The following is a 12,267-nucleotide window of genomic DNA, read 5'->3' as shown; positions in this document are numbered from 1 at the left end:
AAGCTGTAAAATTTAAACTTTTCCTGGATGAAAAAAAAATTACCTGAAATACCCAGGAATTTTCTGAAATTCTTGTAAATGACTCCTTAATTAAGATCGAATACCCGTCTGGAAAGAAATCTTGACAAATGGAGTTTAATGTAGATTAACGATCGTGAGCAGTCTTTAAACGAGAATGTGCCTACAAGGTATATGTATACATAAACAGCGGTTGAAATTGGCTCTCGGTCTTTACTTTTTCGCACTAATTGTAGATCGACTTCGCGGTTGTTCGGGTAATTAGGGACTAGGAGACCGGTAAGCTCGAATTATTGAATGCATAATCACACGTTATGCGAAAAAATGGAGGGTTATATTTATCGGTATGATTTGTTGATGAGGTTAAAACAGAAAGGCAAGCCGCGCAGCAGCCGCAGCAGTTGCTTAGTTGGCTATCGATGAATTTATTACTCAATACGTCGATGGCGAAGAATAAACCTTCCATGTATGGAAACCTCGGCTCCAGACCGACGACGACTAAGCCGCGTTGTTGGGCTTAATGGTCCGAGGCGCATGACCGCAAGCCATTCCTATTTATACACTTATAGATGCGTTTTAGATAAGAACGACCGATGCGTTAATTCCGTCATACATTTTTCATTTCCTCAAGCTCGTCGAACTCTGAAGAATTAGAAAGAAGCCGGAAATGACGCAGTTTCGATACTTTTTGCCTCTTTTCACTTTTCTGCTACTCAAATCGTGACGAGAGAAACGTACTTATTTTACAATTAGGTATCAACTGAATTAAAACCGTTCGTGTTTTTTAGGCGTAAGACGGTGCTCGTCGTCTATAAATCTTTAATTAAGCAAGTATAATTCATTTTTTTCGAGGTCTTGAGCGATAATTTAACGCTACGTTTAGTCTCTTAATATCGCGTAAGCACGCGATGCTGGCAAAAAAATTGAACAACTTCCAATTTCTCAATCGCACCTCCATACTCGTGATTATTGTACAATATTTGTATGACATACATATTATCATAAAATTTCTGCAGGCAAAAAGCCTGAATTAATCGGGAACAAGTTTTATTATATGTAATATGAAATTGTAATTTCGATCGATCCAGAACTGCGCAACAATTTTTTTTTCTTTTCCCAGCATCAACTCCGGTAGATCATAGAATTTCTCGTTGATCGACTCCGTACAAGTATGTATAAAAATTATCATTAATTCAGTTGCGCAAGAATTAATTACACTGGTTTCGAAACAAGAAAAAAAAAAAGAAAGACAGAGAGAGGGAGAGAGAGAGAAAATAATAATTGCAAAAGGACAAAAAAAAAAAAAAATATACAGGACTGAGATTAAAAATTTAGTAAACTATTTTTTAATCGAATCATTGTAGTTTCCATAAAATTAAAAATTTTAGGTCTAAAACGAGGATAGAATATATTGAGCGAATTGAGTATTCGCAGATTGTTAAATAAATGGTTACCGCGATTAATTACTGGGGACAAAATTGAATCCTGACAAAATATAATCGTGAAAATTACACGTTTAATCGTCGATTTCGTACAATTTGATTCAACTGAATTTAGTTTCATAAAAATTAATTTTTCAAATCCGCGAGTTTATTATCATTGGCATATGTCCAGTGATTCTTTCCGGAATAATTAAGTGCGGCCACTGAATAAATTGATAAAAAGACTGTTGCGTTTCCCCCAAGCCTGCTTTTCATTTCTGGCGTTACAGGGACGTGAGATACACGCGTGTGCTGGTTTATTATGCAGGTATAATGAATTGCATTCATGCGTCGGAGTATAAAACGCAAGTTGACAACTCGACTGATCTGCGAAGTGAAGGCGGCGCGCAGCTGTCGGCTTTTCAGGCGGGTGTATGACTGACTTACGGTACATATAAACGAAATATTGCATCGAGTCATTTCTTTGTCGTGTATTACAAAGCCTCTTTGCCTTATAAGTTATTCCCCGCACCGGTGCCGTTTCAATTCCCGTCTCAGTTTGAGTGCGTACTCAGGCAGTATGACAAATTGGATTTTCGCGGCTGACTGACTCGTCATACAGCTCACGCATAATCCCGCATTATGCCCGAAAATAAGGTGAAACGTGAAATTAAAAATGGCGTGAAAGATTTTTTTTTTCCTTTTTTGCATGTTTTTCGGCGTTCTATCCTCGCTCTTTATTCTACCCCCCCGGTTGTTCTAACTTTCTCTTTCGAAGGCGAGAAACGCGAATTAACCACACGCCACTTTCGGCACCTCTATCCTTAAATGACCGAGGCGTTATGGATAGGTTTAGGGCGGGTGTAAATAGCGAGACCAGATATGGGAGGCGATAACCGCGTTTCAAGTGCCTTTTTAGCTGTTAATGGCTCGCCGGGTTGATACGACGCTTATATGGGCAAATAAGTATTTTCTCTGCCACTGGTGTCGATACCCGCCGCGGTTTGATCGATCGAACGTTTTACCATTGATTACAAAAAAAAAAAAACAACGCATTTCACCCCGTCCCAGTTATTACGAAATTAATTCAACAGCTATATTCTCGCTCAAAATGCCTACATAAATATTTTCGAAAATTGGTAACGAAATTCAAAAGTATTTTGGTTCTCAAGACAGGGAAAAAACTTGATTCGGGTTAGTTATTATAAAAATATATTACCGGGTCTTACTTGCGTTCGGAAGTCGTAGAAGACGAAGATCAGGTCGTTGGATTATAACACAAACTTGAATATTATAATCCGTTCGAAAAAATTTCTTCTTTATATTCCTCGTTTTTAAATTTACTATTTTCGTTGACTCGTTGCACTGTATCGTTCGGTTGAACAAATAAAATTCGTCAAAAGAATTTCAAAATATATGTAATACGTTGTTTATAAATTACATCTGCGACTGCGAATCATTCGAGAAATTTCATCTCGACTTTGAAAGTCGAAGACACTTTGTACAGAGGTTAAAAAAACATTAACGAACGTTTTACCGACTCGTCGTCATTCCCGCGAGCGAAAAATACCGAAGTGGAATTACTTCCCGGGGCGATCGCAGTTCAGCCGCGTTTTTCGACTCGAGCATCGCGTGCGAAGCGAGTTCGCTCATAACGCAGCGATAAGTCGGACTGCTTAGTCGAGGAGTCTTAAGCCGACCCTCGGCGAGTCGCACGGGTGGGAGGGTCATCCGATTCGTCGGTACGAGCCTCGTTTGATCGGCCGAGTCTCCGGCATCGGGCGCCGCGACGCGTACTGACCTAGTGCAGGCGTCGTTACGCCGACCTCGAGTTAAAATCCACCCCGCCAAAGATGTGATTCACATTCGGAAGTTCGGATTTGGGCATGATTGACGTCAGCGCCGATCGGCACACCCTAATTGCGGCGTAATTCGATAATCGCGATACATCGTCCTCGTCACAACTCTGCGGAGATATAGTATATCCCCGTCGTTGTCAATTTTTGTAAATTCTTATTCGCAGGGCAAACTCTTTCACGATACAAAAGTTACGATCACACTGGTCTCCAAAGAAAAGGGAATAACTTTTTTTTTCTCTTACACTTTTCATGTAATGTTGTTTTTTTTTTTTATTGAAACCCTATTCTTGTTTGCAAATTGTAATGAAACACTAAAGATAGTAGCGATATTAAAAAAAAACAAAAAAAAATAATCGGTTATAAAGTTATAAGGTTTGAACATTAAACTCGTCAGTAAATCTATCTACTAATGTAATTCTAGCTACTTTGTAGTTTTTCTTTCTTTTCATATCATCGATTGGAGTTTCATGGCGAATCTCTTTTTTTTTCTAATTTCTCCTTTATAATTTCTTCTTCATATTCTCTTTCTATTAGTTCGAACTGACTTCGGACGTACAGCTGCTATTCAAATAGATTAAAGTATAGTGTAAATGAAAAAATAAATCACAGCAAATTGTAAATTTTGAACAATAAAAAATAAATAAATAAATCATATCATGTAATGTATACATGACAGCAAAAAATGGAACACAGATACAGATTCGGCACATTAAAATCTTTGCATCTGTAATTTTTTTTTTTTTTTTTGAAGGATCATTTCGTGGCAGACTTGTGTCACTTTACGCGTTCGGAATAACGATGGGTATACGGTTCCAGATTCTATAACACGTATCAGTGTTTAGTTGACATTCGAAAAATTGGTCCTCGTCGATTCAAAATCTAGTGATTCGGCTCCTTTTAGAGGCAGGACTAAAAAACTTTCGCAAATGTGCAGTAGGTTGTATATAATACATTCACGAAACGATACGAATGTACACATTATAATAACACAAAAGATAAAATCGTTTGAAATATGATGACACGATAACACGACGTGTAGTCTATTCTGGGTTTAATAATAAAATCCTTACGCAAGTTTGAACTTTCATCACATATCCATTTGTACACACACACACGCAAATATGTCTGTATACTGAATATATGCATGTACAGATGTATTACACAGGCCCGACAAAATTGACACACTTTTGTTTAGCAGTTTCGTGCCACGCTGTCAGTTTGCATGTTAGCAATCGGGTTTATCTCTCCTAAAATTGCATGTCGCTACGTACGTACGATGCAAATGTCTGGTTTGTATGCTTTGAAACATACAGCGAAATAAAATAGTCCGCGAGATATTAAATGAAGCTTCGTGTTCGTCGGTGGGCTTAATCAGCAGATGAAAATACGCGGTTCTTTTGTACACACACACACACACATACATACATACATGCATAAAACCGCCGTATCATTTCTCCCACGTGATGTATGCACGTACACGTATATCTACCGGGACTTTACCGCATATGGGCAAAATGTATGGCATTTCTTTCGCGGCACCCTGACCCACATATGTTGGTGTAACCGCGGACACGTCATTTCGCAAGATTACATAATTTAGCTATAACAACGTGATATGGACATTGCGGGTATGCCGTACGCCGGCGAAACTCAGTCATCAATCTCACCACCGCCCTTGAATATCTGCGATTCTATTCTTCTGGATTTTCACCATCGACGAGATCGTCTGTCGCGATGGAAATTGAATTTTTTTTATGACGAAAATAAATTACAGACACCTACTTCAGTTCCACCTGACTCAATGTCAAAGTGTCAAAATGGCTTGCAAAACGTCCTACAGAGTTACGAAAGCTGAAATTTTTGTCTCTCCGAGTTTTTCGGTACTCAGAGTTAATGTCCGAATTAGCATATTTTTTCCGCCAGTCATCAGGTCTGATATAGATTCTCGATGTTTAACTACTTACACTTGAGTTACTCGCGATCCATCGTGATCCGATGGGACGGGAACCTTTGAATCCGATCAAACAGAATCAGGATTTACAATCTGAGATCGTTACTGCTCGATAGGAGCTAAGCGATCGAATCGTCAAGCCACAGGTATCAGCTTCTGTACGCAACGCGCCGCGTGCGGCAGCAGACGCAGTCTGATTACAGGGAAAGCTCCCACCCTGACATTCGGAAAGACAGATAGACAGGCGTCACTGTTGAGTCATTCTTGAGACAAATCTTGATCGAGTTACGATCAGTCTCACGGGTTGATCTGTCTCTATATAGGTATACCATTTACCCACACATGCATATTTATGTACCTAACAACCGTCGCCGCGTCACTGTTGGTACCGGTGGATACCAATTACAGGATAGAAAAATGATTACAAATTGTGATGCCGATTAATGCGACACACGTGAGATTTTTCTACCGTAGGAATTGTCAGGTACTGTTGGTTAAAACGTTCAACGAAACGATGATCAGCTCGAGAAAATCACGGTGAGTTCATTTTTTGGAATCTGACGCATTTTTTAAGACTGGTAAATTAAACGCCTGCAATAACTTACCCTGAGGAAGTCTCTGAGCCACATTACATCCGGTTTAGGATCGCCGACGACTTCGCAAAGTATTATAACCGTGTCTCCTTCAACAGCTTCAGTCGACAAAGGCTTCGTAACGAAAAGCGGCTCCTTTGAATACCTGAAAGGATTTGGACTGGCCGATTAATTGGCGTAAGAAATAATTTGATTCATATCTCTGATCGAACGATCGATCGATCGATCGATCTCTTTTACGTTGAACTCATGCTACATAGGCTGTGAAACAGTACGACTATTCCTCTGATTTCAAGCTCGTGTTACTCTCAATGAAATAAGTATTACGAAAAGGGTCATCAGTCGATCGTTTATAAGCTAATCTACTTGACGATTAGCAATAAAAAATGAAGCCAAAAACGATCGGTGAAAAGATGTGTTTGACTATATACTCACGGAATATCGGGGGCAACAACGACCGGTAAATTTTCGAGGGGTTTCGCTTCTTCGAAGTTTCCAATGACGATGACTTTCGCCGAGGTCTCGGTTCTTCCGACTTCGTTGGTCGCAGTGCAGCTGTAGACCCCGGCGTCTCTGGGAGTGGCGTTTGCCAGGGACAATTCGACGGTGCCATCGTGGTTCAGGGTCATGACGGCCCTGCGGCTTGGTCGTAACCGGATTCCATCTCTGTGCCTACGTTTAGGGTAATAACGGAAGTGCGAACGTGAGATGAGAGGCAATCAATTCAATACGACGTCAATTCAACACCTTGGCAGTTCAGGCAGGTCAGACACGTACTGAGAATGACGCGCGTCAGCAGGGAATTACACACATGGGAACCGATTCGGAAACGATCAATGGCGTGATGCCTCAAAACCATGAATTGACCAAACTCGATCGCGATACTCACCAACTGCGTGCTATTGACGACGACCTAGGCTTACACAAAGGATATCACTTGCATAATTGATGGTAGAGTTGCTTACATCATTTATAAGACACAAATAGGTTCGACAATTGACCTCAAGTGGTCTTTTTTAGGTAAAATTATTCCGTGGAGGGTCCCCACCAAAGGGCTGAAACGTCAACATCCATGGATGTTGTTTATTCACTGCCCTTGGAAAGCAAGAAAATATCTCTGATACTCACCAAACTACGCCAACCGATGGATAGGCTTCGACCTGGGCCGACATCCTCAGCTCACCTCCAACTTGGGTCGTGTAGGTCGCATCCAGTCCGTACAAAAACTCCGGCGCCACGTAGGCGCGGATGCCCTTGTCAACGACCAGGATACAGCGGCAGGACACCGATCCTGTCGAGTTTCTCGCCGTTGCCATGTAGCAGCCCGAGTCCTCCAGCGTCGAGTGAGTTATCTCAAGTGTGTGGAAGTGGGACTCGTCGTTCCAGAGTATGTGCGAAGCTAATGCGATCGGAAGAAATTGAGGCGTGTAATTTCGACAAAAGAAGACGGACTGATCTCACCTCTACCGACTTACCATCCTGACGAATTTCTCGCCCGTTTTTGTACCACACAACCTCCGGTGTCTGGTGACCAATCACCTGACAGGTCAGCCGGACTGGGTAAGTCATTTGCACCCGTCTATCCCTCAGTCTCATGGTGAACTGGGGTGGTCTTTCGTCCGGAGAACCGTCAAGGAGGCTGGAAAGAAGTCGAAGATATTAGTTTTTGGAAAGGAACGGAGTATGAAGAACGAACTGCGCTCACCTCTTCAGCTTTGCGTCAGCCTCCAAGATCTTGGGATCAGCAACGACGAGGACCCTGGCGAAGGTTGAGACCCTGCCGACCTTGTTGGTGGCCTCGCAAACGTATCGGCCCGAGTCTGCGGCCGTGATGTTGGCGATATTGAGGCAGCACTTTGTGCCGTTGTAGTATATCTTGTACCTCGGCTCTTCGCTGGAGTCGATCTCAGTCGAGTCCCGATACCAGCGCACCTGGACCTTCGAGTCAGCCCGGACCTGAAGGTAATTGCAGTGTGCGAAATATGTTCTGCGTATCGTGTTCAGGGAAGAGAAAATAAGCCTACCTCGCATTCTAGCGACACCGTTGAATCTTCCAAGGCTTTAAGCTGTCCCGGTAGTATGCTGGTGAACTCTGGAAGCTCGAGGACTTCCCCGACTACGCACGATGTCGAAGTTATTACCGACTCACCCCATCCGTAACGATTTCGAGGTGTTACGCGAAACTTGTACTCGCTACCAGGGCGTAGGTTGAATGCGTCAAATGTGTTGATTGGAGTGACGCCAAGCTTTACGTAGAAAAAGAGAAAAAGACAAACATGAGGAAGTATGAAAAACACTGGGAGGAAAACTGCGTCGACACAAGGCGAAGATCAAGATAAAGAGAACGATCTGTCAAAGCAAAAATTTCGCGGGTTGAGGCCTACCTCCGCCCATCGAGCACCCCCATCACCCCCCAAGAGCCAGGCATCGACCCGGTAGGCTATCACAGGGGCTGGTCCCCGCTGCTCCGCCTTTCCCCAGCTTAAAGCCAACCAGTTCCTTCCACTGTCGACCACAATTGGCTCGCTGCTGATTGGACCAGGAACATCTGCACACGGTTATTGGATCATTAATCGAAAGTGGGAAAGAAATGGGGTGAATTTATTTGTTATGTTAACGGTGATCATCTGTGTCTGGATATTTTCGCATGAATAAAACCATAGGGAAGTTGCGTGATTCTTCAAATGAAAAACAAATACATCGATGGAATTTGCGTTTTGTATGTTTAGAATTTAGCGGGAGAGCAGGACCGGGTTTCTTTAACTCTCAGAAATACGTTTCTATGTGAATCACTCTCCACTCCCACGCGTCAATTTTCACGAGGTGAATATCGTTACGCTACAATTTCCAAAAATATAACTAAAAACCGCGACGGATGTGTCGCCAAAATTTTCAACTGGCGACGATTTTCAATCGATTGTTGATGTCAGGGAGAAAATTTGTATTTCTTATCTATAGCTACCTTGGTAGCCGGTTAAGTATTCCAAAAATTCGAAAATCAGCCCGTGTCTGTTTGCCCAATTATTACGAAGCTTTTGAATCGTTGTAAGCTCCACTTCGTTGTGTGTACTGTTTTTCTCGGTCGGCTCACCGTTCACTAATGCAACTTTCATTTTTTATCGGCCAACTAATTGAAGAATATTCTTTTTCAAAACGAGGCACTGCAACGTGTTTTTCCGAACATTTTCATACGCGTGAATTTATGATTATTCTATGTGAAAGAACTTCATCGCTAATTGCAGGATTAAGTGATGATACGCTGTCTTCTCACGCTCTTTCAAATACTCCGCGTATGCTTATATTTTTTCTTCTTGCGTTAATTTCTATTCTCTAACACTTTTGGGAGACTTCGGAAAATTTCTGGGACACGGAGCACTCTGACTGGCGGACTGAGTTTCAGTTTTTCGTTGACTCTCTACAAAAATAGCATCGTTGCCTCGAGATTCCTCTGGCTGCGCAAGTTGCCGATATTCTAGACACTCTACTTAACCCAAGCCCCTCAAAACACAAACACCTGATTCTAGGTAGAGTTTGTTTTTTTTAGCCCTTTTGGAATTATTCAATACCTCAAGTTGGTTGTTTATCTACCAAAATGATTCTCGTTGCATCCTTATTAATGAGAATAGGGATCAACTTGTCTGGTCTCTGAACTTATTTATTTTCACACATAGACTTGGTGGTGATGCGCATTACAATAACAAAGTGAAAAGTAGCAGTAAGCGTTGGTGATCGTAGGAACCCTCAAGTCGTAACAAAGTTTTTGGATTTTTCTGGTGAAAAACTGCGAATACTCAGCCCTATCGAGTTGCCGGTAATATATTACAATTAACAGCGTGTAAGTTTAGACAGGTGTATCATTATTTGGTAGCGCGTGGCTTTATAATTAAAATGTGGGCTGGCTTGGTCAAGGAACTGTCACGTTTGGCAGCCGGCCAGGAATCGGCCAACTAGCACAGAGTTTCCGACGCACGTCAAGTAAACGAGTAAATATACTTGGTTGGAAAACGGACAAAGATGCTAGCCAATTTTCCGATTTCGTAATAGTCAGATAACAATTTTTTAAAGAGCCTTGCGTTGAGTTTATTTCTTTGCTAAGCTTAGTCTCCCCATGGAAAACGGAGCTTGGTTTATTCTTGAGTTATTCGTGATTTGTTCCCCATGCGTTTTATTTTTCTACATCGTTATCCATACCTGGTTCCTTAGCTTTGTTAGCCTTGTATTCATGTGGAATAACCGATGATCTACGAATCGTCAACATCCCACTGGATATTTAAATGAGAACTTTACACGAGCAAGTGATTTTTTCTGACACCGTTGGTCCGAAGAGAAACTGACTGTTATGATCACATGTATCTGGTACTTTGTTCTATTAATCATTCGTCAACAAGAATCCCAGGCTGTATAATTGATTACTGATCGCGTTTTCAGCACTGCAGATCACTCGATCCTCTAGCAACGATCAATACAGACAATGCACTGGTCAATAGCCAATTGTTTTTTAAACATGTGATGCACTAAGTTTGGACCACAGAGTTCCTTGTCCGACGTCGCTATTCGGTACAATCATTTCGGAATTTGGTCTCTTACAATTAGCGGAGTGTTAAATGTTTTACGACTGGAGCTTAAGGACCACAAATCCGTGGCAGCGCCTGAATGTGATCGGAATTGAAGACTAAATGAAAATACGACTCACGTTTGACGTAGGTCCGCTGCCCGTCGTGAATGTCAGCAAGCAAATTGCTGGTATCGACGTTTCCCCATTCCGGAGACGGCGTTAGCGATCTGGCCCTCTGCTTGACCTGTTCCGCGAGAAAAAAAATACAGACATGTCGTGAATTTGTATCAGATTTTTATTCCTGAAAAGGAAGTCGCTCCACTTACTCTGACAGTAACGAATGTCCGATCGCAACCGTAGCAGTTTTTCGCCAAAACGCAGTAGGTCCCTTCGTCCGAGGCGAGGGTTCTCTTCTGGGTTAGTCTGACGTAATCGTCGATGGACTCTTTGTGTGAGCGAGGACTGTTGGTGATATCTCGAATCCCCTTCATCCAGGTAACTAAGTTCAGAGAATAAGAGGTGATTGTGATCAAGGACGACAACACGAGATAATCAATTAAGGCCAGGGTGCGCAACCTTTTGGTTTCGGTGTTCCGGTTACTCTGAAAGAAATGCTGACGTCCTCGCCAATCGCAACTGTCATCAGGTTGTCCGGTCGGGAGACAAACATGGCAGGTTTTCCACCCTTTATCGAGCTGGGTGCGACGACTTGCACGCTGGCGCTGGTATCCACGTAGCCGTAAGCATTGCTTGCCCTGCAAATGTAGGTACCGGTTTCAGAGTCCGTCGCTTCTGGAACCATCAGGGTGTACACTCCAGATTCTGCGAAGGTACGAGCTTTCGGATGCTGAACCGGCCTCTTTGTGTCACCGTGGAGCCAGGTCACTTCCGGAGCTGGCATGCCTGCAATCGCGGAATTAAATTTTAATTCCACGTCATGTTTGGTAGGAAGGCTAAAAAGTGGTTTGCATGGCACCTTTGACTTCAACTTGAAGAGCTATCGTCCCTCCAGCAGGAACGCTGTGGTCGGTAAGAATGTTCGCGAAATGAGGCCTCCTTACATCTCTACTGATCTTTCTTTGAGATACCCGGTCTCGTTTGCTTGCCGCGTACGTCTCACGACCTGATTTAACGGATAGTTAGGTGTGAGTTGGTTGTATTTGTTGACACTCTCTGGGTTTCGCTTGTTTAATTTCTCACCTTCGAAGTGGACCATGTGGGATATCTGGTCGCACCAGACTTGGTTTTCGGCTTTACACGTGTACTGACCGCTGTCCAGAGAGTCTGGATTCGATATTTGCAAGCGACACACGCCGTCGCTGAGATCACTCTGCTGATACCGGCCGCCGCAAAGTGGTTTCCCATCCTTCATCCAGGAGATAACAGGCGCCGGTTGTCCTCTAACTCGGCACTCGAGGACCAGCTCGTTGTCAGTGAATCGGTAGGTGTCTAAGCAGAAAACGTCGGCACATGAGCATGAATTCCATGTTGGAGTATCGTATTCACCTTTCATGGACCTCGTGAAGGTCGGCGGCAGCGGACTGGGCTCGAAACCAGCGTAGACCTTGAGCCTGGCCTCGGTGGTTGACTGTCCATGCGTATTTCTGGCCGTGCAAGAATATTCCCCGGAATCCTCTGGCAGAGCTGCATAGAATTCAAGAGAAGCCATCCCGTTCTCGAAGCTCGTTCTGTACCGGTTACTCGGACCTAATTTCTGATCGTCCTTTGACCACCATATCTGCGGTTCCGGTGAACCAAGGACAGTACAGGTCAGCTTTATTCGAGAACCCTCTGCTGCAGTGCGATCGGTCAGTTTCGTGCAGAACATTGGTTTATTTCTCAGGTCTCGTGGTCCACACTGGAAGTTTTA

At 43.1% G+C, this 12,267-nt stretch overlaps 1 protein-coding gene across 4 annotated transcripts in view; it reads right to left on the bottom strand.

The window, feature by feature from the left end:
• The window catches only part of LOC124211134 (uncharacterized), a 65,455-nt gene that overhangs the window by 24,569 nt on the left and 28,619 nt on the right, over positions 1-12,267 (bottom strand). For all 4 annotated transcript variants that reach the window (XM_046609903.2, XM_046613250.2, XM_046613253.2 and 1 more), the window contains 13 exons: positions 11,904-12,255; positions 11,598-11,846; positions 11,374-11,520; positions 10,974-11,300; positions 10,724-10,896; positions 10,536-10,641; positions 8,227-8,390; positions 7,867-8,088; positions 7,548-7,798; positions 7,318-7,481; positions 6,971-7,241; positions 6,278-6,514; positions 5,855-5,987 (listed from right to left, as the gene is read on the bottom strand). In XM_046609903.2, coding sequence (XP_046465859.2) covers positions 5,855-5,987; positions 6,278-6,514; positions 6,971-7,241; positions 7,318-7,481; positions 7,548-7,798; positions 7,867-8,088; positions 8,227-8,390; positions 10,536-10,641; positions 10,724-10,896; positions 10,974-11,300; positions 11,374-11,520; positions 11,598-11,846; positions 11,904-12,255 — 2,796 coding nt within the window. The remainder of the gene's footprint in view (positions 1-5,854; positions 5,988-6,277; positions 6,515-6,970; positions 7,242-7,317; positions 7,482-7,547; positions 7,799-7,866; positions 8,089-8,226; positions 8,391-10,535; positions 10,642-10,723; positions 10,897-10,973; positions 11,301-11,373; positions 11,521-11,597; positions 11,847-11,903; positions 12,256-12,267) is intronic.

This window comes from Neodiprion pinetum, chromosome 2, assembly GCF_021155775.2.
Source record: "Neodiprion pinetum isolate iyNeoPine1 chromosome 2, iyNeoPine1.2, whole genome shotgun sequence".
Lineage (NCBI taxonomy): Eukaryota > Metazoa > Arthropoda > Insecta > Hymenoptera > Diprionidae > Neodiprion > Neodiprion pinetum.
This window is presented reverse-complemented; position numbering and strand designations above follow the sequence as displayed.